The sequence below is a fragment of the Drosophila nasuta genome, chromosome 3 (assembly GCF_023558535.2).
Source record: "Drosophila nasuta strain 15112-1781.00 chromosome 3, ASM2355853v1, whole genome shotgun sequence".
NCBI lineage: Eukaryota > Metazoa > Arthropoda > Insecta > Diptera > Drosophilidae > Drosophila > Drosophila nasuta.
In genome coordinates, this window is record NC_083457.1 from 6,068,804 (window position 1) to 6,090,981 (window position 22,178).

At 41.4% G+C, this 22,178-nt stretch overlaps 3 protein-coding genes across 7 annotated transcripts in view; all 3 read left to right on the plus strand.

Moving 5' to 3' along the window:
• The window catches only part of LOC132790650 (nephrin), an 80,048-nt gene that overhangs the window by 25,628 nt on the left and 32,242 nt on the right, over positions 1-22,178 (plus strand). For all 5 annotated transcript variants that reach the window (XM_060799274.1, XM_060799270.1, XM_060799271.1 and 2 more), the window contains exons 3-9: positions 724-876; positions 5,316-5,489; positions 8,610-8,763; positions 8,846-8,982; positions 10,976-11,143; positions 13,606-13,737; positions 21,146-21,282. In XM_060799274.1, coding sequence (XP_060655257.1) covers positions 724-876; positions 5,316-5,489; positions 8,610-8,763; positions 8,846-8,982; positions 10,976-11,143; positions 13,606-13,737; positions 21,146-21,282 — 1,055 coding nt within the window. The remainder of the gene's footprint in view (positions 1-723; positions 877-5,315; positions 5,490-8,609; positions 8,764-8,845; positions 8,983-10,975; positions 11,144-13,605; positions 13,738-21,145; positions 21,283-22,178) is intronic.
• Positions 14,286-15,617, plus strand: LOC132791005 (uncharacterized). The gene has a single exon (XM_060799778.1). It carries the CDS (start codon positions 14,397-14,399, stop codon positions 15,564-15,566), a length of 1,170 nt encoding a protein of 389 aa, XP_060655761.1. The 5' UTR covers positions 14,286-14,396; the 3' UTR covers positions 15,567-15,617.
• LOC132791006 (uncharacterized) lies at positions 15,711-16,996 on the plus strand. The gene has a single exon (XM_060799779.1). The coding sequence runs from the start codon at positions 15,816-15,818 to the stop codon at positions 16,929-16,931; it is 1,116 nt and encodes a 371-aa protein (XP_060655762.1). The 5' UTR covers positions 15,711-15,815; the 3' UTR covers positions 16,932-16,996.

Below are 22,178 nucleotides of genomic sequence, written 5' to 3' on the forward strand. Positions count from 1 at the left end.
TTCCACAAACATTTATGCGGCGCGAGTATTGCGAGTATTTTCTGTGTGTTCTCTGCCACACAACAGTTGCCGCAAGACGCAGCCAGCAATGGCTGCCTACTCCTTCAGGTGGCATTAAAATAATGCACACGTGCACTTAACTTTATCCACGATTGTTTGTTTGTTTGTTTGCTTGCTTGCTTGTGTTTGTGTTTGTTTTTGAGTTTGTATTTGCTGCCGCTGCTGCTGCTTCGGTTGCTGCTGTTGCAGCTACATTTTCTGTGACGTTGCATCGCCCCTTATTGTTTGGCTGCCATAACCGAGCACATTAACGTGGCCAGGATGAGGTGATGGAAGGAAAAGGGGAAGGGGGAAGCACGCCAGCAGACGGTGGCCTCCAGGCGCTGCATGCCAGCCAATGCTTTGGCGGCCATTCAACCTGCGACTGTCGCCTCGCACAAACACACTCTCTCGAGAGAGAGAACAATGTCGCCACGCCCACCAGCTGGCCAACATGCTGCATTGTCGCATAATGAGCGAGCATGCCGCTTTCTATTGTTGTTATTATTGTTGTTGTTGTTCTCGTTGTTTTCGTTGTTGCTGTTGCAGTCGTTGGCTCGCCTATTGTTTTGTTGCAGCCCGTTTCGAACATTTGTAGTAACTGTTGTTCTACACGTCTCTAATCTATCTCAGTCACACTCATGCTCACGTTCTCTCTCTCTCTCTCTTTCTCTCTGCTTACAGCGCCACCTGCATCGATCGAGATCAAAGGATACAGCCACAACTCCAAGGTGGAGGTGCGCGAAAACCAGGACTTAACACTCAAGTGCATTGTGGCCAACGCCAAGCCTGAGGCACAAATTGTTTGGTACCGCGGCAACGTCGAATACAAGCCAGGTCAGTCACAAGAAATATGTCTTTATAGTATTAGCAAGCTATTCACACACAATCTGTGCTGATAGACAAGTTTTGTGCTTAAGTTAATGTATTAATTACAAACTAGCGAAACTAGTGAAATGTATTTTAATTAGATTAAGTTGATTAGAAACTAGAGAAATTATTGTGTTTGCATTTTAAGTATGTTAAACTATGTATTATTATCATCTATGTATTTGAATTTAATTAAATTCTTGTTGTTCTTATCTTAGAATCATTTTAGCATAAGTTATAAAACCTATAGGGAGCAATGTTAGTCTAATTAAGTATATATTAGTAATATACAGCTCAAGTTTATATCTTATTTTATATAAGTATAGTCTCCTTCAAACGTATTACATTACATCTTATTTGAAACATTACTAAACTTTCCTCATTGATTCTATTCGTTTGCGCTGCTAGTGAAATGTCTAGAATAATTTCTAGTTAATCAAATTAACTTCTTTATTTTCGCATCTTCCGTTTAGTATTTACCAATTATTTTGAGACTGCGTCTCTTTCATTTTCCCATTTGAGAAATGTGTTTGATAGATTTCCGGAATTCATTTTCATAAACTTGGAGCAAATGGGAAAAGTGCGACTCAATACAGAATATAGAATGTACTAATGTAATGGATGGCAAGCGCAATCAACATCAAGCCCCCACACACATACACATACACACGCACACACAACACGCATCCATATACACATTTATAGACACACACTCACACACACACACACACAGCTCGTGACAAGTGTCACAACACTAAGCCATCAAATTTAATGTCCACTTACACAGAAACCTTCAGCCAGCAGCCTCAACCCCATATTCTCTCCGACACAACGCATGTGTCTTCTAATGGCTCCTGGGTTCGTTCCTCGCCAGCGTTGTATCGACCGTCGACCGTCAACCGTCGACCGTGGACCGCGGCTGTAGCTGATCCACTCTGGCCCAAAAACAAAAAAAGTTTAAATGGGTTTCTGGCTGTAGCAATAAGATGGGCAAACGACGGGGGGAACGAGCGAGCCCTTTGACTGTCAACCAGTTGGCCAGAGGCACACATATGAGACGGGATGGGAGGAGCGATGACAGAAAGGAAGGAAAACGATGGGGAGGGAAATAGAGAAGGGATCGAGGAGGCTGAGGCGGGTGCCGCCCGTCGACTTTCTGCTTGATGACGGTGCTTAAATAATAATTTTATACTCTAACAAAACGTTCTCCGTCAACTGGCAAAGTCGATGCCCCAACCGCATCCCTCGTCCTTGTCCTTGTCCTCTCCTTGCCTTGCCTTGCCTTGGGTTTGCCCAAACCCATATCTTTTTTGGAAAAGTCCTTGTTTGTGCCTTGTCATTCTGTTGGCCAAATTGGAAAACGCTACCGTTGGACGTTTTAGAAAATATGGAAAAATGCAAATGTAAATGCTGGCCAGGATGCCCAGGACATGGCCATCATGACCATGGTCATGGATAGCAACCAAACATGGTTAAGGGGCCAAAAAAGAGAGAGCGACAGCATCACACGGCGCTTAGACGCCTTCACGACATTTAATTTTCATAATGATTATGATATGCAATATTCGTGAGTGTGTATATGTGTGTGCTTGTGAGTGGGTGTATATGAGTGTATGTGTGTGTGTTAGTGTGTATCCCTGGTCGACTGGGAGTGTCATTTGGCGGCTAACGAAATCATTTTAACACAACTGGCGCGTTAAAAATGCTTAAAATGTGAAACGAACGCACAGCAACAACAACAACAACAACTACATGCTGCAGCAATGATGATGGAAATTTTTGGGCGAAAAAAAAACACAAAGCAAGCGAGCAAGCGAGCGAAAAATGGAAAAACAAAATAAGAAAATTCGCAAAACGGCGTAAAATGTTGGAAAATCCGCAAGGAAATGTGGGCAAGAGCAAAGAAGGACGCTCTGGACGCTGCATGATGAATTATGTTTACGACGCAATATGTTGCGGCTGGACTGCCGGCGGGGGCATGAATTCTACAGCGCCCTCTGACTCCCCCTTTCCCCCAAAAAAGAGACGGGAGTTTACGACAATGGGGCAAGCCAGGATCTGCAGACTGCTGTGGTATCATCATTTGCAAGCTGTGAGTCAGTCGCTTCTGACACTGACTCCACTAACTGTGTTTGCGGTGGCTCTTTGAGGAGAGTGAGAAGGGGTGCAGCTGTCAGTGCGAGTATGTGGCGGTCGCGTAAATGACGGTTAATGCCAGTTCAAGGCATAGCGTGGAGCAACTTGGTCATTATCCTTGGTGACATGCTGAATATATCGCAAAATATTCGCTCCTTTTGACTCGATAGTTTGGGCAACATTTTAAAACCAGGAGAAGCAGGGAATGAGCGCTGTCGAGGCAGCTGGGGCATGAATGATAAAAGAGATGCGAGACGAGATGAGATGAGAGAATCTCTTCAAATGCTGCAGTGCTGAGCAACGAGAATTACGGGAATAACGAGAGCAACGACAACGCAGCCATTGACAATTTATGACTCAAAATTATGTCACAAAATGTTGTTGGTGTTGTTCTTGTTGTTGTTGTTGGCAAATATTATACAAAATATGCGCCTACAAATGAATTCCACGGGTCGTGGCATGAATAAGAGAGACCAGACAGACAGCTGGGAGAAGCAAAGAAGGGCGGGGTGGGGCGGTGAGCGACAAAACTTCATAAAATATGCGTTAAACTTTATGACAACGACTTAGGGTGCGACAAGAGACAGGGGCGGGGAAAGGGAAGGAGGAGTTGCACGTACGCGAAAATGGCGTGCAAATTTTGCAATGTCAAACCAAAAAGACAGAGAGAGGGAAACACCCTCTCCACTCCACTCTAACAAACACACACACACATACACATACGAAGATACACCCGCCATTTTAATTTTCTTTGTGTGGAACTCGACTGAGTGCTGTTGATGTTTTGTTGTTGTTATTATGATAAATCGCAGACATTTAACGCAGCGTACAAGAATTTATAACACACACAACACGCACAGATACACACGCACACACATGCACAGCTGCACTTTTTGGTAGTTCGCTTGTTGCTCCATTATTTATGGCCATAGTTCACCGAATGTACATGAACTTGTATGTGTACTGCGTCTGCTGCAGAAAAAGCATCCTCAAAGGAACTATCTATATCTATATTTATATCTATATCTATATCTATATCTATATCTATATCTATATCTATATCTATATCTATATCTATATCTATATCTATATCTATATCTATATCTATATCTATATCTATATCTATATCTATATCTATATCTATATCTATATCTATATCTATATCTATATCTATATCTATATCTATATCTATATCTATATCTATATCTATATCTATATCTATATCTATATCTATATCTATATCTATATCTATATCTATATCTATATCTATATCTATATCTATATCTATATCTATATCTATATCTATATCTATATCTATATCTATATCTATATCTATATCTATATCTATATCTATATCTATATCTATATCTATATCTATATCTATATCTATATCTATATCTATATCTATATCTATATCTATATCTATATCTATATCTATATCTATATCTATATCTATATCTATATCTATATCTATATCTATATCTATATCTATATCTATATCTATATCTATATCTATATCTATATCTATATCTATATCTATATCTATATCTATATCTATATCTATATCTATATCTATATCTATATCTATATCTATATCTATATCTATATCTATATCTATATCTATATCTATATCTATATCTATATCTATATCTATATCTATATCTATATCTATATCTATATCTATATCTATATCTATATCTATATCTATATCTATATCTATATCTATATCTATATCTATATCTATATCTATATCTATATCTATATCTATATCTATATCTATATCTATATCTATATCTATATCTATATCTATATCTATATCTATATCTATATCTATATCTATATCTATATCTATATCTATATCTATATCTATATCTATATCTATATCTATATCTATATCTATATCTATATCTATATCTATATCTATATCTATATCTATATCTATATCTATATCTATATCTATATCTATATCTATATCTATATCTATATCTATATCTATATCTATATCTATATCTATATCTATATCTATATCTATATCTATATCTATATCTATATCTATATCTATATCTATATCTATATCTATATCTATATCTATATCTATATCTATATCTATATCTATATCTATATCTATATCTATATCTATATCTATATCTATATCTATATCTATATCTATATCTATATCTATATCTATATCTATATCTATATATATATATATATATATATATATATATATATATCTATCTAATATTTTATATCTCTTCATATATTTCCAGAAAAACGGGATGATAAGGTGGAGGAGACGACGCCTAAGAGGTTCACGACAACGTCCAGTCTGAAGTTGAAGCCTGGTGCTGATGATGACTACACGGAATACACGTGCCAGGCGAAACACAAGGCGCTTTCGCCGGATATGCCGATGCGTGCCACAGTTCAACTGTCCGTGTTGTGTGAGTAAAGCTTTGGATTCCGTTAGAAGTTGTAATCCACAATTGAATGCCTTGTCAAATATATGCGTACTGCAAAATGCCAAATGGCGACCTCATTAGCCCACGCAAATGGCCAAGTTTGCAATACAATTGAAATGCTACCCGCGCTCTTAGTTCGCCCGTCGAATGCCCACCTTGCTCTCAGCGAGCATTTGGCTCCGGTGCAGCTGGCGTTCCACCTCCTCATCTCTGATATTTGTGACCCACAAAACACGGGAAAAGCGGCCACCAGTTTACCAGGAATGGCCGTTGGTTGTTGGGTCGTGGGGCGTTGAGTGTTCTGGTCTCCATGGCCATCGTGGACGTCGTGGCCGCTAATTGCGCAATTGGCGCGCGTATTAATTAGTTTTTAAATTCTAATGCGTTGCCCAGCTGCCACACGCATCAGAGGACCATGTGGCAGGGGCGCGTCGGGCAGAGGCATGAGGCATGTGGCATGAGTGTGACTCGGGCACAGGAATCAGAACCACTGAGCCGCATTTTGCGAATTTCAAACTCCAGTTATTGATTGCTCGAAATGGCTGCGGCTCTCTCATTTTGTCCTATTCTCCCTCTCTCTTGTTCTGCTGATTTGTCCATCTGTCCGCTTAGTCCTGGCGCACACACATTACGTGCTCCATATTCAAATTAATTATGTTTGTTATTTATGCATAGGCTAGCCACTCCTGCTGCTGTTTCCTGCGTCAACCTGGGCCACGCCTGCTGCTGTTGTTGTTAAGTGTTGTTGCTGTTGCTGCTGCTGCTGGCCACAAGGCAGCTATTGGCATTGGCAATACCACCAGCACTATTGCCATTAGCATTTTGTGCTCTTTTGCCAACGCCCAACGTACGTTGACATAATAGATTTAATTGCTAAAGCACCACAAAGTGCTACCTTCTACACTTTACACTTTTTCTCTATACCTCTGATCGATGGCATAGTTCAACTTTTTGTGGCACCACACAAATTCTAATGCTTTAGATTAGATATAGACACACTTAATACATCAGAATATAGAGTCTGGTTAGATAACTAGAACTGTTTCAGTTTAATTCCTTAAAGATTTTACAAAAATAAAGTATACAATACAATTTTGGTTTGAAAATCTTAAACTCGAATTCATTGTTTTCAAATATTAAAAATATATAATTCTCGTATTGAAGTTGTTCAAGAAAATACCTACTACATTTATCTTTAAACAAGGATACACACTAATTATTTTATTCGTGTGCTTTGAGTTTCTAGCAGACTTTATTGCAAGTCTCATTAAATCTCAAGTTAAGCAAACTTAACAAATTATGTTATATATATTCACTATTCATAGCACACTCTTAAATTGTGGTGCAAGTATTTGCGTGTTCTCAAACGTATGTTGTGTGCATAGTTAGTCAAACTTGTGTATATATGTACGTACCACTCCAACATCCAACATCCAACATCCACTTGCACTCACACTCCCACTCCCACATCAACTCCAACACCTGCATCACTCTCGTATATATGCAGGTGTACATACTCGCATTCAGTGGACTTTGGCAGAGACCGGGCCGCTTAATTATGCACCTATTATGGTTCACTCTCACACACACACGCACACACTCTGGCATCTGAATCGAGGCAACCCGACACCCTTGGCGTCCTGTCATTTGCAAGCAGCAAGCTGCCGTGGAGTTATCGCCTGCATGGCAATGGAATAAATATAGGCAGCCGATACCCCTGAAATATTTTAAGTGATTTTAATTTAATTTTGTGCCACTTCGTTATGTTCTGGCTTTGCATACCTGCGGCGTAATTTTACAATTCGTTCTGCCTTCCTTTCCAGTCTGTATCTACTCCCATATATAAGGACATATGTGTGCCTATTTTAGGGGTAGCCATTAGGTTGCTTGTTCGGCTGTCAATTTAAATGCAATTATTGAAATTATTACAATTAAGCTGCACGTACTACGTTGCGTATACGCAACAATTTGAGCATAAAAGAATTGAACAAGTGTTTTGCATTACCAAAATAAATTGCAATTAACAGAATTTGGAAAATGTAGAGCTAAATAACTAGTCAATAATAAAGTGGAGCTTATAGAGAAGTCAATAGATACATTAGCATTGTTTTTTAATTTCAATTGACCTTTGTCTTTTCTTCTTGTCCCGTTAAGACAACTTAACTTTCAACTTAAAAGCAATCAATAATAATTGCATGTCTGCATAATTCATTTTGCAATTGTAATTGCAGCTATTTCATTACAGTTATTTGCGTCAACCGCTGAATGAACCTCTTCATAATTAATAATTAAATGCAAGCAAATGCAATTACTATATTTGAAGAAAATCTTCAGTGTTGAGAATAATTGAAATTAACAGAATAAATGTTTATGCACATGTACAATGTGTAATCGAAACAGTTAAATGTTGGCAAATTTTGAAAATAACTTTCTAATGAAATTGGCATTCATTTGCCGTACATTATTGGGGAATTAAACAGGAAAAAAGAATTTTTAACAAGTTGCGTTATTTACTATTTGTGGCGTTTACACTGTTATTAACCCGCCCACAACACGACAACACAACAACACAACACAACATTCAGTCAGTAGTATTTGCAGCACTTCAATAAAATGCCACTTTGCTTGGTGCAATAACAACAGCAACAAACAAACAAAAAATAATAATAAATAAACCAACAAAGAGCAACAAAAAAAAAATGTATGCAGACATACCGAACAGGGTAAAAGGGAAAAGGGGAAATGGGAAAATAATGCGTTTGACCACATAAACGATTTGCATGCAAACACTTCAATTAAAAATCGCGCTGCAATTTCTGCTGCAAATAGTCCGGATAGTGTCTGAACCAGTTTGCCGGTTAGCTTGGCCGGTAGCAGCTTGGCTGTCCGGGATGGCCAACTGGCCACATTTGGTTTAGTGTAAATTGAATTTATTTGCGGCGGCGGCCGCAATTAAATATGCCAGCAATAAACCTACACATGTCCAATGGAGATTCTGTGTTGTGCTTGTTATTGTTATTGTTGCCGTTGCCATTTCCATTTCCATTATCCAATAAAGGGCTTATGCCTCTAACGTTGCTCCTCTCCTTCTCTTCCCTTTAGATCCACCCGGTCCGCCGTATATTGAGGGCTACTCGACTGGCGATATACTGCGTCGCGGTCAGACAGTGGAGCTCATGTGTCGCAGTCGCGGCGGCAATCCGCCTGCTCAGCTCATCTGGTACAAGAACGGCTCCCAGATACGCATGGCATACAGGTAAGACTGAGTGACAGACGGCACTTCATCAGCATGCATCACAAGTTTGCACTTTACACTTTTCGCCTTCCACTCTCCGCAGGACATCTGGGCGGCTGTCGGAAAACATTTACAGCTTCACCGCGGAGGCTGGCGACAACAAGGCGCGATTCCGTTGCGAGGCGAGCAACGTCATGTCTCAGACACCGCTCAAGGCGGAAGTCGATTTGGCTGTTCTATGTAAGTGCATCAACACTCCACCTCACTTTCTGTAGGGCCATCATCAAAGCAAGCCTGCTGCCTCTGCCGCTGCTGCTGCTGATGCTGCTACTGCCTAATGCTGCCACTTGAGGCTGTGCAGTCAGTTGCATCATTTGCATCATGTCCTGGCCCTGACTCCAAGTGCTTCAGCTCGTTATGCAAACGTGGGGCAATTTGCCCGTCAGCTACATGGGCGAAGCTCCCCTTCCACTCTTCTTGTTTGCCTAATTGTATTTCGTTAATTTTCATATTTGCACACTCGTATGCCTACACACACACACACATACACATATTCAGGCTTGCACTTACACTCACACACACACACTTAGACTGAGATTTCGTTGTGGATTGTGTCAACAGTCGTTCCTTGCTTGCCGTCGTCCTTGCAGTTCTTCTTCTGGCACTTGGCACGCGACACAAAGCGAAAATAAGCCTGGCAACTGTCTCCGGCTGTTGCTTTCTTTTGCAATTAAGCTTAAGTTTGCATACCCAGCTCCCCTCAAGCAACGAACCACCACCACCGCCCACTTGGCTTTGTCAAATCAAGCAATGCAAATTCTTTTCAAGTGCCAAATAGCGTTGCCTTCGCCCCTCTTCACTGCTGTGCTCTGCAGTTTGTTAGAGCTGCCACAATTGCAATCACAGTAACACCAATCTAAAAGGACGAAAGGATTCGTCACAGCGCTTGTCCAAAGCGTTGTTAGTCAACGGCATTTGCATGCATGCAACCTCCATCCACATCTCCTCTCTACCAAATGTCTGACCTCATCCATGGCACTGGCTGTGCTGCTTATGTTCTTGTGTCTAACATGCAAATGTGAAGAGACTTGAGGGTACACATCGCGTATGCGTGATATTTAAATTGTTGGTAACAGCGCTATTTAGCGATTCCTTACCTTTCCACCTGCTTCTGGCCAAGCGAGCTTTAGCCACTGTACGTGCCTAACCCCATTGTTCCATCCATTGCTTCTGCATTTTCAGATAAATCCCAATGGTAGTCCAGGCACGTGGGACCAACTTCGATGTCCAGTTTATGCGAATACCAATCAAATTGGCTCTTGTTGTGCTGCCTGCACTTACTTGTTCGACTCTCTGTTTGTTTACCTTGTTTATTTCTAAATATGCCACTTCGACTGACCATCTACACACACACACACTTAAAGCCACACACACACATATATCTGGCATAGAGACTGACTTCAGCTGCGCTCGTTGTACGCTTGGCATACGCATTATTTATGTATAACGAAATGTGGCACAAAAATGAAGACGTAGCAGGAATACATTTCTGCGTTCTACGCTCTGTCCCTATATATCGCCTTCGCCCTTCCACAAAACCCTAACCGACCCTGAAGCTGACGAGTGTGAGCGGAATGAAGATGTATGGCGAAAGATGCGAGAAGTTAAGAATTCATAATGTTTATTTATATGCGAAACATATCGAGACGAAGTTTTGTATTCCCCGGTTGCAGACCCAAGATCCGTATCAGCCGCTTTTGCCTCGATGGCGTACATGGCGTATGCGTAATATATGCACAGCTGCTGCTTTTGCTACTACTGCCATCGGCACTGCTGCCTGCACTTATCCATCAAGCAAAAACCGGCAGCAACCAGCAGCTGCAACTTCTTCTTCTTCTTCTCCTTGTTCTTTTCTCTACTGGCATTAGGTAATAGCTCGACACGGCTCAGACGCCTGTCACTCAGTCACTCAGTCATCATTTGCATGCAGGCAGCTTTTTGCCACTATACGAGTACTCTATGCTTTCGCCATTTTGGGTGTGGTGTGTGCGCACAAGAAAAATGAGCGATATGCAGAGTAACAGAGAGTGTAGTACATAGAGTACAAAGTACGTATGCAACATTAGCCGTGTGGCATGCCACAAGTGAACGGGTGCGCGGTCCTATTAAATATTAATGCCAAACGAAATTACAGCTGCTGAACTGAATTCTCTCCTATTACCCATCTCTACAGTTGCCCCATCACAAGTCACAGTTACAGGACCGACGGAGGCGCGAGTTGGCGACGTTATTCCCCTAACGTGCGCCACGGCGCCCTCGAATCCACCCGCGGATATCAAATGGATGGTGGCTGGACGCCAGATACGAAATGCTACCTCAAAGACGACCGTCAGCACAGAAGGTAAGCCCAATCAAATCAATGCTACTTTTGTTTGAATTCATTATTAAACGTCAATTATAAATAGTTGAAAACGAAAACACGAAAACTGCAATCGTAAAGGTCAACCAATTAACGTAATGAATTATAAATTAAAATCAAAGGTAGAAAATTGAATTTTTTATATTTTGTCGACCACAGTATTATTTTAAATACCGTTAGTTGAAAAAATAAAGACAAAAACATAACATCTAGAGGGTCATCGATTAACTTAATTTAAAATTTAAAAAATGTATTGTAAATATTGCAACATTAAGAATTAATCGATTAAATATCTATCGAGTTAGAAGCCCGATCGATAGGTGTATCGGTCGAGCACGAGACGAAAGTGCGATCACTATGTAAAGAACGATGAGAAAAAGAACAAGTTGTGAAATAAAAACTGAGATAAAAAATATAAAAACCTGACAATTATATATCAGATGTGGGGTAAAGGCCCGAAAAACGAGAAACTCCGTGTGATGCGATATAAAGATATATTGAGAAAATCAAGACCTGACCTAGTTGCGATTTTGGAGAGAAAACACGTGCGTTTCGAGGAAGACGCTACCATTTATCAATTGCGGGCGGCTGCGGGAGTTGTTATGGCAAATATGGAGGAAGGAAAAGTGGAGAAGCTGCATCTGGAGGAGCGGGAGCTGAGCAACGGCTCGCCTGTAGAAGCGGCATTCTCAAGTCCGGATAATAACGTTGGCGTCGGTGGTGGTGAAATTGCCCCTATTGGACATGAGAGTGAGAGAGACAGCGATAGTGTTCTAAAAAATGGCGGCAGTGTGGCGGCGTCTGGCGAGGTTTTGGAAGTTTCGAACATTGCGGTCGTGAACATGCAGCATCGTGATCAAGTGGCGGCGAACGTAGAGGCAGAAATTCAACATTTGCAACAAGTCGAGGTGGCAACGGAGGATATAATTCGATTCGTCGTTGAAGGCTTAGGAGACAATTCGGGAGCTGCGTCTGCAATGGCTTATTGCGAATCGTTGGATGAGCTGCGCACAAAAATTACGATTTATGACAAAATAAAGAAGGTGCCCGTCCAGCCGTCGAAAGGAGAGGAGCAGCCTAAGACGATGACTTGTTAGAAAACTTTGAGGAAGAACGCATAGAGAACCGTAGAGAGAACCATAGAGAAAACTTAGTTAAGAACCGTAGAGACAACCTTGTGGGAATCAGTAGTGACAACCTTATAGAAAGCCTTTTAGAAATCCGTAGAGACACACCAGGGGATAGTGCGTTGTTAGATAGCTTTTGTGAAGATCCTTTAGAGAGACTACGAGTTATAATGGAAGAGAACCTTAGTGAAGATTCTTTAAATAACGGTGGAGTTAATTGCGAGGATGTGAATAGGGATTACATGGACGGTGGTAAAAGGGCCTGGGGAGATGACAAGGTTGATAAATATGAGTTTCGTGAGGACGCGTTTTTGAAATCAATACCTTTAGTTGGAGTAGTGGGGCAACACCTGAGGATGTAGACTTGATTTTACAAACGGAACAAATGAGGGATAAGGAAATAGTTCGATTGAGACAGAAACTAGAGAATGGAACCTTGCGTAGCTTTGAGTTGAGAGATGGACTAGTATGCAGAAAGAATAGAAATGATTCTTATTTTTTGTATGTACCCGTTTGCATGGAAGAGCAGATTATTAGGAAATCGCACGAAATATTAGGACACCTAGCAGCGGACAAGTGCGTTAATGATTTGAGACGGACTTATTAGTTCCCAGACATGAAGTAGTTGATATTGATGACTGTCAGTTAACTCAATTGGCCTTTAGAGGCATTTTAGAGCCTGCTCGCCTTAAGCCTTGGATCACTGATGTTAATGATACAATTGCCCTTTGTATGTAGATCGTGGTCGATCTGTAGTCAGGTCGGCCGAATGTAAATATTGCAACATTAAGAATTAATCGATTAAATATCTATCGAGTTAGAAGCCCGATCGATAGGTGTATCGGTCGAGCACGAGACGAAAGTGCGATCACTATGTAAAGAACGATGAGAAAAAGAACAAGTTGTGAAATAAAAACTGAGATAAAAAATATAAAAACCTGACAATTATAGTATAAAAAAATATATACTCGTATACATACAATAAAATTATTAGATTGAAAGTGTTGGAAATTGCATACGTATTTTAAATATAAGTATCGATTAATGATATATCGAAACTGATATCGACTTCAAAGTAAATAGAATCGGTTCCACCCGTATCTTTCTAAAGTGATCAGTGTTGTGAACGGGAGAAAATAAATTTAAATTTATTAATTTGATTGAAAATAATAAGTTACTTTAAAATTTAATTTGATTGAATCGATGTTAACTTAAAAATTTATTTGTTGCTTATTTAAGATTTTATTCAATAAAAATTTCAGAAATTAGGAATCCACTATATTTGATGTACTGTTCATATCTGATTATTTGTTTCAGGTGGATGGACAACCAGCTCTAATATCACCACCATTGTGGAGCCTAACAAGCGTTCTTTAGTCGTAATCTGTCATGGCCTAAACATGCAGCTCACAGAGAACGTGGTCGCCACGCATACGATCAACGTCTTATGTAAGTACAGACTTCTTCTTCATGCTATCTTTTAATTGAGTTCAAACTAAGCCATAACCATATTAAGCACTGGTCAAGTGTCTAGTCAAGCTTCTGTCTGTTGACCCGACTTTAAATTCCACTCACACAGACTCATAATTAAGTTTCCACAAACTTTTGGCTGGCACTTTTAGTTACGCCCCTTGTTGATGCACCGATTAACTTCGTTCGGGAATTGTTCAACATATGTATGTATGTATTTCGAATTAGATGTGTTCATTCAAGTCATCTGTTCCAATATCGAATGCAGTTCATTTCATTATTGTAAAAATATAACAAATCAATATATCGATAAATAATACAAAATACCGATTGCTATTTTCTGTATATCGAATGAGTAAAAAAAGTATACTATAGTCAACTTAATAAGAATGCAGTTATTTGTAAAATAATTATAATAAATTAAAACTCAAATAATAACAATTACTAGCTAAATTCTGAACTGAATTGACAATATAGCTGAGAAGGCATTGCAATCATCTTTCTAAGATATCATCTTTGATGTTTCACTCAGTTTATTTTCTCCAGCCTTTCGCATAAAGCCTTTCGAATAAAATTAATTTTTTGTTCGTTTTCGTTTTTGTTTAAATATAATCGTAAGCAGACTTCTTTAGATTACCATGTTTGAGTTTCCTCAGTGTGTATCAGAAAGCTCGCTGCTATCAACCCAGAATGAGGGCAAGAGTGTCATTTTAGAGGCCAATGCTAAAGAGAAATTAGTATCTTTGGGAGGAACAGTGGAAGCTTCTCCGACAGGTGAATTGCGTGTGAAAGGATTGTCATCGAAAAGTTCTCCTGCAAAGAAACGTAAAACCAATGCTTTACCAATGGATGCAACGAGGTACAAAATGTGGTTGGAGCATCGCCATCGCTTGCTAGACGTTGTCAGTGATCTGGACAATAAACCGCCCGGGCTTCAAGCAGTGCGCAAGACAGGAGTGAATTCATTAACCGAAAACGCGGTCAGTTTTATGGCGAGGACCAGGGAGAACATTCAAATGCTAGTCGGCATAAATCAGACCCAGCGGACACATGGGACCATCAATCCCTTTCGCGGTGAGCAACCTTATGTTATGTCTGCGGTGCCCGGAAATATCAGTAATCTGGAGCGCTTGGAGACTGAAAACAAAGAATTTGGCAAGCGAATTTTGGATGTGACCAGCGAAGTCGACTCTGGATTGAAACCTGATGGTCAGCACGATAACCAACAAGAAGCGCCCGCTCCATTTGTCTTGCCGGATGAGGCGCTGATCAAGTACAAACCTTTCAACATTTCAATACCATCAGAGGATAAGGAGCGTCGTCAATTGTTTCGTCCGCGCATTTACTTTGATATTGGTCTCAAGGATGTGCGTCCACTCGGTCGCATCGTAATCCAACTGTACACAGAGGCAGCTCCTGTCGTCGTGCTGCACTTGGTGCGAGCCTGCATCTGCGGCATGAACAACAGCTTCCAGGTCAAACGTTTGTTTCCCAATCTGTGGCTAGAGATTGAAATGCCTTTGGAGAATAACTCGCCTTTGCAGCGAACCTTGGAGTACGATGGCAAGACTATCGATCATGGTGCCTCCAGTTGTGTGCTCTCTTTCAGCAAGAATTATGTACATGGCTTCCGTGACCACCTGTCCTTCTCCCTCTCGTTTAAGCCCCTCAATGTTGCCAATGGGTCTCGCGTTGGCTTCGGTCGTGTAATCAAAAATGGCAAGATCTTTGACTGCCTACAGAGTTATGGAACTAAGAATGGCACTCTTAGTCGTGCTGTCATCTTCACCAGCTGTGGTGTGCTTTAAATTTCAGATTGTGCAAATTATCGTGTATTAAAGAAGTGTTTACGAATTGCATTCCCTTCGTTCTAATATATTTATTTATTTGAATTTTCGAGCACGTTACCTTTTGAAACTCAATTCTAGCTTCGGCAACGATGCTCTTGATATTGAAGTTCAGTTTTAAAGCAAATCAAACTAGGGAACGAAAGACATTTAAATTATTTGTAGATTTTTATAACATTTTCGAGCTTAAATACGTATACGAATAAGATAATGATAGAGTTGCCGAAATGTGTTTCAGATGAATCAGGTGATTTCATTCCGCAGCCCCCTAAGGCCAAGAGTAAGCATGTTGTTCATCTAAAGAGGCCAAAAATAGAACAAGAACAGAAGCCTCGAATTAAGAAGATCCCAAAGAAATTATATGGGGATCATATGAAGGAATGGCGAGAGCATCGTCAACGAGTCCTTCACATAACGGGTGAAGTGGATAACAAGCCGCCTGGCTTTCAAGCAGCTCGTGCCACAGGTGTTCATACATTGCGAGAGAATGCCGTTTGTTACATGGAGCGCACCAAGAAAAACATCCAGATGCTGGTCGAATTGTCAAAGACGAAACGCACCCATGGCGTGATTAATCCATTTCGCTACGAGCGTGTTTATACTATGTCAGCGCTGCCAATTGCGCTTAAAAACTTGGATCGCATTGAGGAAGAGAATTTGGATATTGCCAAACGCATACTCCAAGTCGTTGCCGAGATCGATACGGGTATCAAGTCGAATAAGGGTTTCATATTCAATAGGAAAAGCTTCACTGATTTGCCATTCCAAATAAATGAAGGCTCTTTGGACAAGTACAAGGGCTTTAACTTCCATATGCCCGAGACGAACAAGGAGCGCTGGCAACTGTTCCGACCGCGCATATACTTTGACATGTATCTCAAGGATGCGCGACCGCTCGGACGCGTTGTCATTCAGCTCTACACGGAGGCAGCTCCGGTTGTGGTCTTGGAAATCGTTCGAGCCTGCATGTCCAACAAGTTCGATAAATTCGTAATCAAACGCTTGTTTCCCTCCCTGTGGATCGACGTCAAACTCTCACTTGATAGCAACTCGCCGCTGTTGCGGCCCTTGGAGTATGATGCCAAGATCATCGATCATGGCGCCTACGGTCACGTACTTTCGTTCAGCAAAGAGCACTTGCAGGGCTTTCGTGACCACTTATCCTTCGCCCTGTCCTTTAAACCTCTCAGAGTGGTAAACGGTTCCCGTGTTGGCTTCGGCCGTGTTATCAAGGGCAGCAAGATCATCGATTGTCTTCAGAGTTACGGCACTAAGAATGGCAAATTATTCCGCAGCATTATCTTTACCGGCTGTGGTTTTCTTTAAATTTTTGTATGTAGTGTTATCCAAATTTGCTGTATTGTGTAATAAAGTTGTTGTATGTTTGTCTACATCTCTTTTGCTTTGCGAATTCCTTCAACGATTCAATGAAACTAGTTTTTTTTACTTTTTAAATGGTTTCACTTTAGCTATAAACATTCATTGTGTAGGAACATAAAAAAAAATAATAAAAAAATTTTTAGTTTTTAGTTTTATATTTTAATAACTTTTGAACTTAATATAATGGCCGATTTTCCAAAATGTTTATCAGATGACTCACTTTACGAGTACGAACAGAACGAAAAGAAACGACTTACACAGACTAGTAACCCCAAGATAGTACATTTTAGGCGTAATGTGAGACCATCTCATACAAGCCACAAGCTCAGACAAAGACCCTCCCAACTGCTGCACGTGCAACAATGGAGGGATCACCGTCATCGGCTCAAACAGATTGCAAGCAACTTGGACAACAAGCCCCCCCAGATATCAGGCAGCTCGACAGACTGGCGTCATGGGATTGTATAATAATGCCATTACTTTTATGAGCCGGACCAAGGCAAACATGCAGATGTTAATGGAATTGTCACATTTCCTGCGTACCCGTGGAGCTATTCAAACATTTCGATCCGATCGCTTGTATACCACGTCTTCATTGGCTTATAAAATTAAGACCTTAGAGCGTGTGGAAGAGGAAAATCTTGACATTGCCAAGCGTCTCCTTGACGTGGTTAGCCAAGTTGATACGGGCCTTAAGTCGAAGTCTAAAACGTGTCAGCCTCCCAAGAAAACGCGTTCTCGTCGCATAAAACCTTTCACTATGGACGAGATGCCACTTAAGAAATACGAAGGATATAACTTTGAGATGCCCCAGACAGACGAGGAACGCTGGCTGCTCTTTCGACCCCTTATTTACTTTGATATTTATCTGAAAGACACGCGACCGCTTGGCCGAATTGTCGTAGAGCTGTTCACAGAGGCAGCTCCTGTTGTTGTGCTGGAGTTGGTGCGATCCTGCGTGTTCAATTTGCATAACAAATTTTCTATCAGAAGAGTCTTTCCAGATCTTTGGCTTGACGCAGAATTGCCACTGTCGAGTAATTCAGAGCTGCGCAAACCATTAGAGTATGACGCCAAAGTTATTGATCATGGTGCCTCCAGTTATGTATTGTCATTTAGCAAGGACTATCTAAAAGGTTTTCATAATCACCTCTGCTTCTCGCTGTCCTTCAAGCCCCTGAATGCAGCCAACGGTTCTCGCATTGGCTTCGGTCGTGTAATTAAGAATAGCAAGATCATCGATAGTCTCCAGTCTTATGGCACCAAAAATGGTGTCCTTAGACGGGGTATCTGTTTTACTGGCTGTGGGGTTTTGTAAATTTTACACATTTTCCAAATTTCACGTACAATAAATTCTTATATACTTTCAAAACTATTCTTCGTTTTAATTTAAAAGTGGATGTCTTAAGAATGATTAATCTAATCAGATAATAATTAATAGTAATAATAATTGAATTGAAGTAAAATCTAAAATAATTGCAATATAAACCAAAAATAAAAGACCTTTAAATTAGCCGTGATAGAACCAAATTTTAGCAAGATAAGATACTTTCCGATATATTTATAAAATGAAAATGGAAAATTTTTAGAGTCAGTAACATTTTGAAATTCAGCCATTGATTTGAATATGTTTTGAAATTTCGTATAGTTCATTTTAAAACTTCCACTTCAATGGAAGCAAAAAAAAAACAAACAATATAGGTATTTTAAAATTTCTAGTATTTTATCATAACTAATTTTAGGAATTTTTAACGCAAGTCCTGAGTTGTATTTGCCATGAGCGATTTACCAAAATGCGTCTCCAACGATTCTTTATTGGAGTTTGAGCGAAGAAGCAGAAAAGCATCAATAAAGCAAGCTCGAATCCACATACCAAGGAAGACAGTTAAGAGCGTAAAACCAAAACGCAAAATGACCTATGATGAAGTCCTTTACCATGAATTGTGGGAAGCACATCGCGAGCGTTTACGTAACATTCGCTGCGAAGTGCGAAACAAGGCACCCGATTATCCCTGGGCACGAAGAACAGGAGCCTCTGCGCTCTATGGAAATGCTGTTCAGTTTATGGAACGCACCAAAAAACACATTCAGACTCTGGGGGAAATATCAAAGATAATACGCACCCATGGAGTGATTAATCCCTTTCGATACGAGCGGGTGTACACAATGTCCTGCCTGCCGCTGAGCATCAAGAACTTGGAGCGCATTGAGCAAGAGAATATTGATATTGGCAAGCGTCTGTTGACCGTAGTCAGCGAAGTTGATTCGGGACTCAAATCGAAGGCCAAGTCACAGCCAAAATCGCAAGTAAAGATGCCTCGACGACGATCCTCAAATCCTTCCAGTATAACCGAACAGACTTTGGCCAAATATAAGGGATACAACATCGTCCTGCCGCGTTCAAATCTAGAGCGACGACAACTGCTGCGTCCGCACATTTACTTTGACATTTATCTAAAGGACGAACGTCCTCTAGGTCGCGTTGTGATCGAACTCTACACAGAAGCGGCGCCGCTTGTGGTGCTGGAGCTGATCAAGGCATGCAAGGCCGACCACCACAATAAGTTCGAGATCAAAAGATTGTTTCCTGATCTCTGGATGGATGTTGAGATGACACTGCCGCTCAACTCCGAGCTTCATCATCCGATGGAGTACGATGCCAAGGTGATTGATCATGGGGCGCTTGGTTGTGTGCTTTCGTTTCGCAGAGATTGCTTGAGCGGCTTTCGATCCAGTTTGACCTTTTCCATATCCTTTAGGCCACTCCGAGTGGCGAATGGAGGACGTATTGGCTTCGGTCGCGTCATCGAAGGAGCCAAGATTGTCTGCTGTCTGCAAAGCTATGGCACCAAGAATGGCAAACTGTGGAGCAGCATTATTTTTACGGGCTGCGGCTGTATTTAAATTGTTGTGTAGTCATTTTTAAACTTTTTATACCATGTGTATTAAATTTGTGCATACTTTTTGTACAAATACGCATTCTTTGTAACTTTACCAGAAAGATGGAAACAAGTCCAATTAGTCATCGACTGTCAACCTACTCCTGACATGGCCAATGAACCCCTCACGAAATAATGCTGTCGCTTCGACAGGCAGTCGGGCAGCATCCTGCCCGAATCAGCTCTTGTTTGCCACGTTAACAAAGTGAGAGCGCAAGTGTCTTGAAACTCCATTATGCCATGTTCGATGTCACTCTTCATTTGCCTCAATTATAAGTGCGGATAAGCAGAGGCCAGAGGCAGGGTTTCAGAGTTCTCTGAGTGACAGGCGGATAGAGCAGCAGCAGTAGCATCCGCTCGTTGGCAATCGTTGGCCAATAACTTGTGCGGAGAACAAGGCTTATTAATTATTGCACAGTCGTCGATTTCCAGTTTCAGCTTTGACTTATCCACAACTAAGTAACTGTGTCAATGGAAGCCACTTCAGTAGCTGGCGACATTGTTGCTTTTGTCCAGCACGCGTCCTTTCTGTGCACTCCTGCAGCGCTAATTAATTTTTGTGCCCAGCAAAGTCGAAAGCCGACTGCGAGATTTACATTTATTACCCGCAACCCACATTCGTTCTCATGGCCATGCCGCCAGAAAATGACTAACAGGCTTCGAGGTAATGAGCATAACCCCTCCACTACATGCCCCTTTCCTGCTCCTGCTGCTGCTGCTACTGCTGTTCCTTTGCTCCAATCCCAATGCCAGTTTCCCTTTGCTTGCTTACCCATGACAGCGTCCATTTTTCCATTGCAGCAGCCGCTTAAAAGAATTTAGTCCTGCCTCCCTTCATGCCTCTGGGCTGCCTATAATTTAGAAATATATTCAAGGACGCGTTGTCTTATGTGGCCATGCGGTAGCCTAAGGGACGCCCTTTAGATACTTTTACTTTATGCGCGGCAAATTAAATAATTTTAATTTTTATTGTTCAGCGTCACACAGCGCACTGTGGTTGGTCTTGGGATTGTGGTTGGGCTGGGGCTTGAGGCTTGAAAATGTGCTTGGCTTAGGTTGGGAGTAGAGGGGAATATGTTTTCTTTTGGCCGCTTTGTAGGCCATAATTTGCTGGCTCTTGGCTAAGTTTTTGGGCCAGCTTTTCTTTGTTTTTTTTTTTTTGTGGCCTGCGAATGGTATGCTAACAGTTTTTTGCCACCTTTTCGCTTTGTCTATTCACAGATCCACCCGCGCCGCCATTAATTTCGGGCTATATCGAGGGACAAATTATACCAGCTGGTTCGGTGCAAAAACTGCTCTGCGTTTCATCAGGCGGCAATCCGCTGGCAACGTTAACGTGGTACAAAAACGACAAGCGGGTGAGTTGAACGTTGAAGTTTTTGCATTTACAGCATTTGCACCGCACGAATATGCAACAAAAAGGCATTTAAAACACACACACCCGGAAAGATAGATAGAGAGAGTGGGACAGAGAGAACGAGAGAGTGAGGTGCACTCGTAATGCTATCAACAACAGACAGCAAACATGGAGCAAAACAATAATGGCGCTTTTGTTGACCATTTCCGCTTCCGCTTTATGGGCTTAAAGTGCTAATAAGGCAGCTCGACAGCTGCTTTATCTATACGTCTGTCTGCCTCTCTGTCTATATCTTTAATGCTCGTGCAACACACACAAACGCACACAGACACACCTTCTGCCTTCTGGCTGTTATTATCGTTTGTGTGTGATGCTGCCTCTGTTTTTTGCTTAGCTGGAATTTAATCTAGCGCTAAAAACGAAGTTCACATCGCGCAACTCGCACATCAGCTAAATGGTTGAATCAACGGAAGTGGCTACAGTTGCACAGCTGCCGCTGCTGCTGTAGCTGTTGCTGTTGCATACTTATGGGGGCCACTTCCTGCCACGACGACGACGACGACGACGCTGCAGTCAGCAGACAGCAGCCAGCAGCTGGCTATAAAGTTGATATACAACACACGCCAAGTGGCAAGCGCCGCTGGTTTTCTGTCACAAAGAACGGAAACGAGCGACTGCTACACGCCGCTGCTTCGCAATCTTCATCGCAATTGTGGTTTATGCAGCACCCACCCGCTATCTCCAGACCTTATCCCGAAGAGGCGCTGATTCAGGCAGTTCAGTGGTGCCTCTGGCTGCCTCTGGTGCAGCTGTGGGCGAGGCAGGGATGAAGATTATTCTCATCTGTGGGCGCAGATTAAATGATATTTTATCAACAAAATTAAAATGCGCCATGCC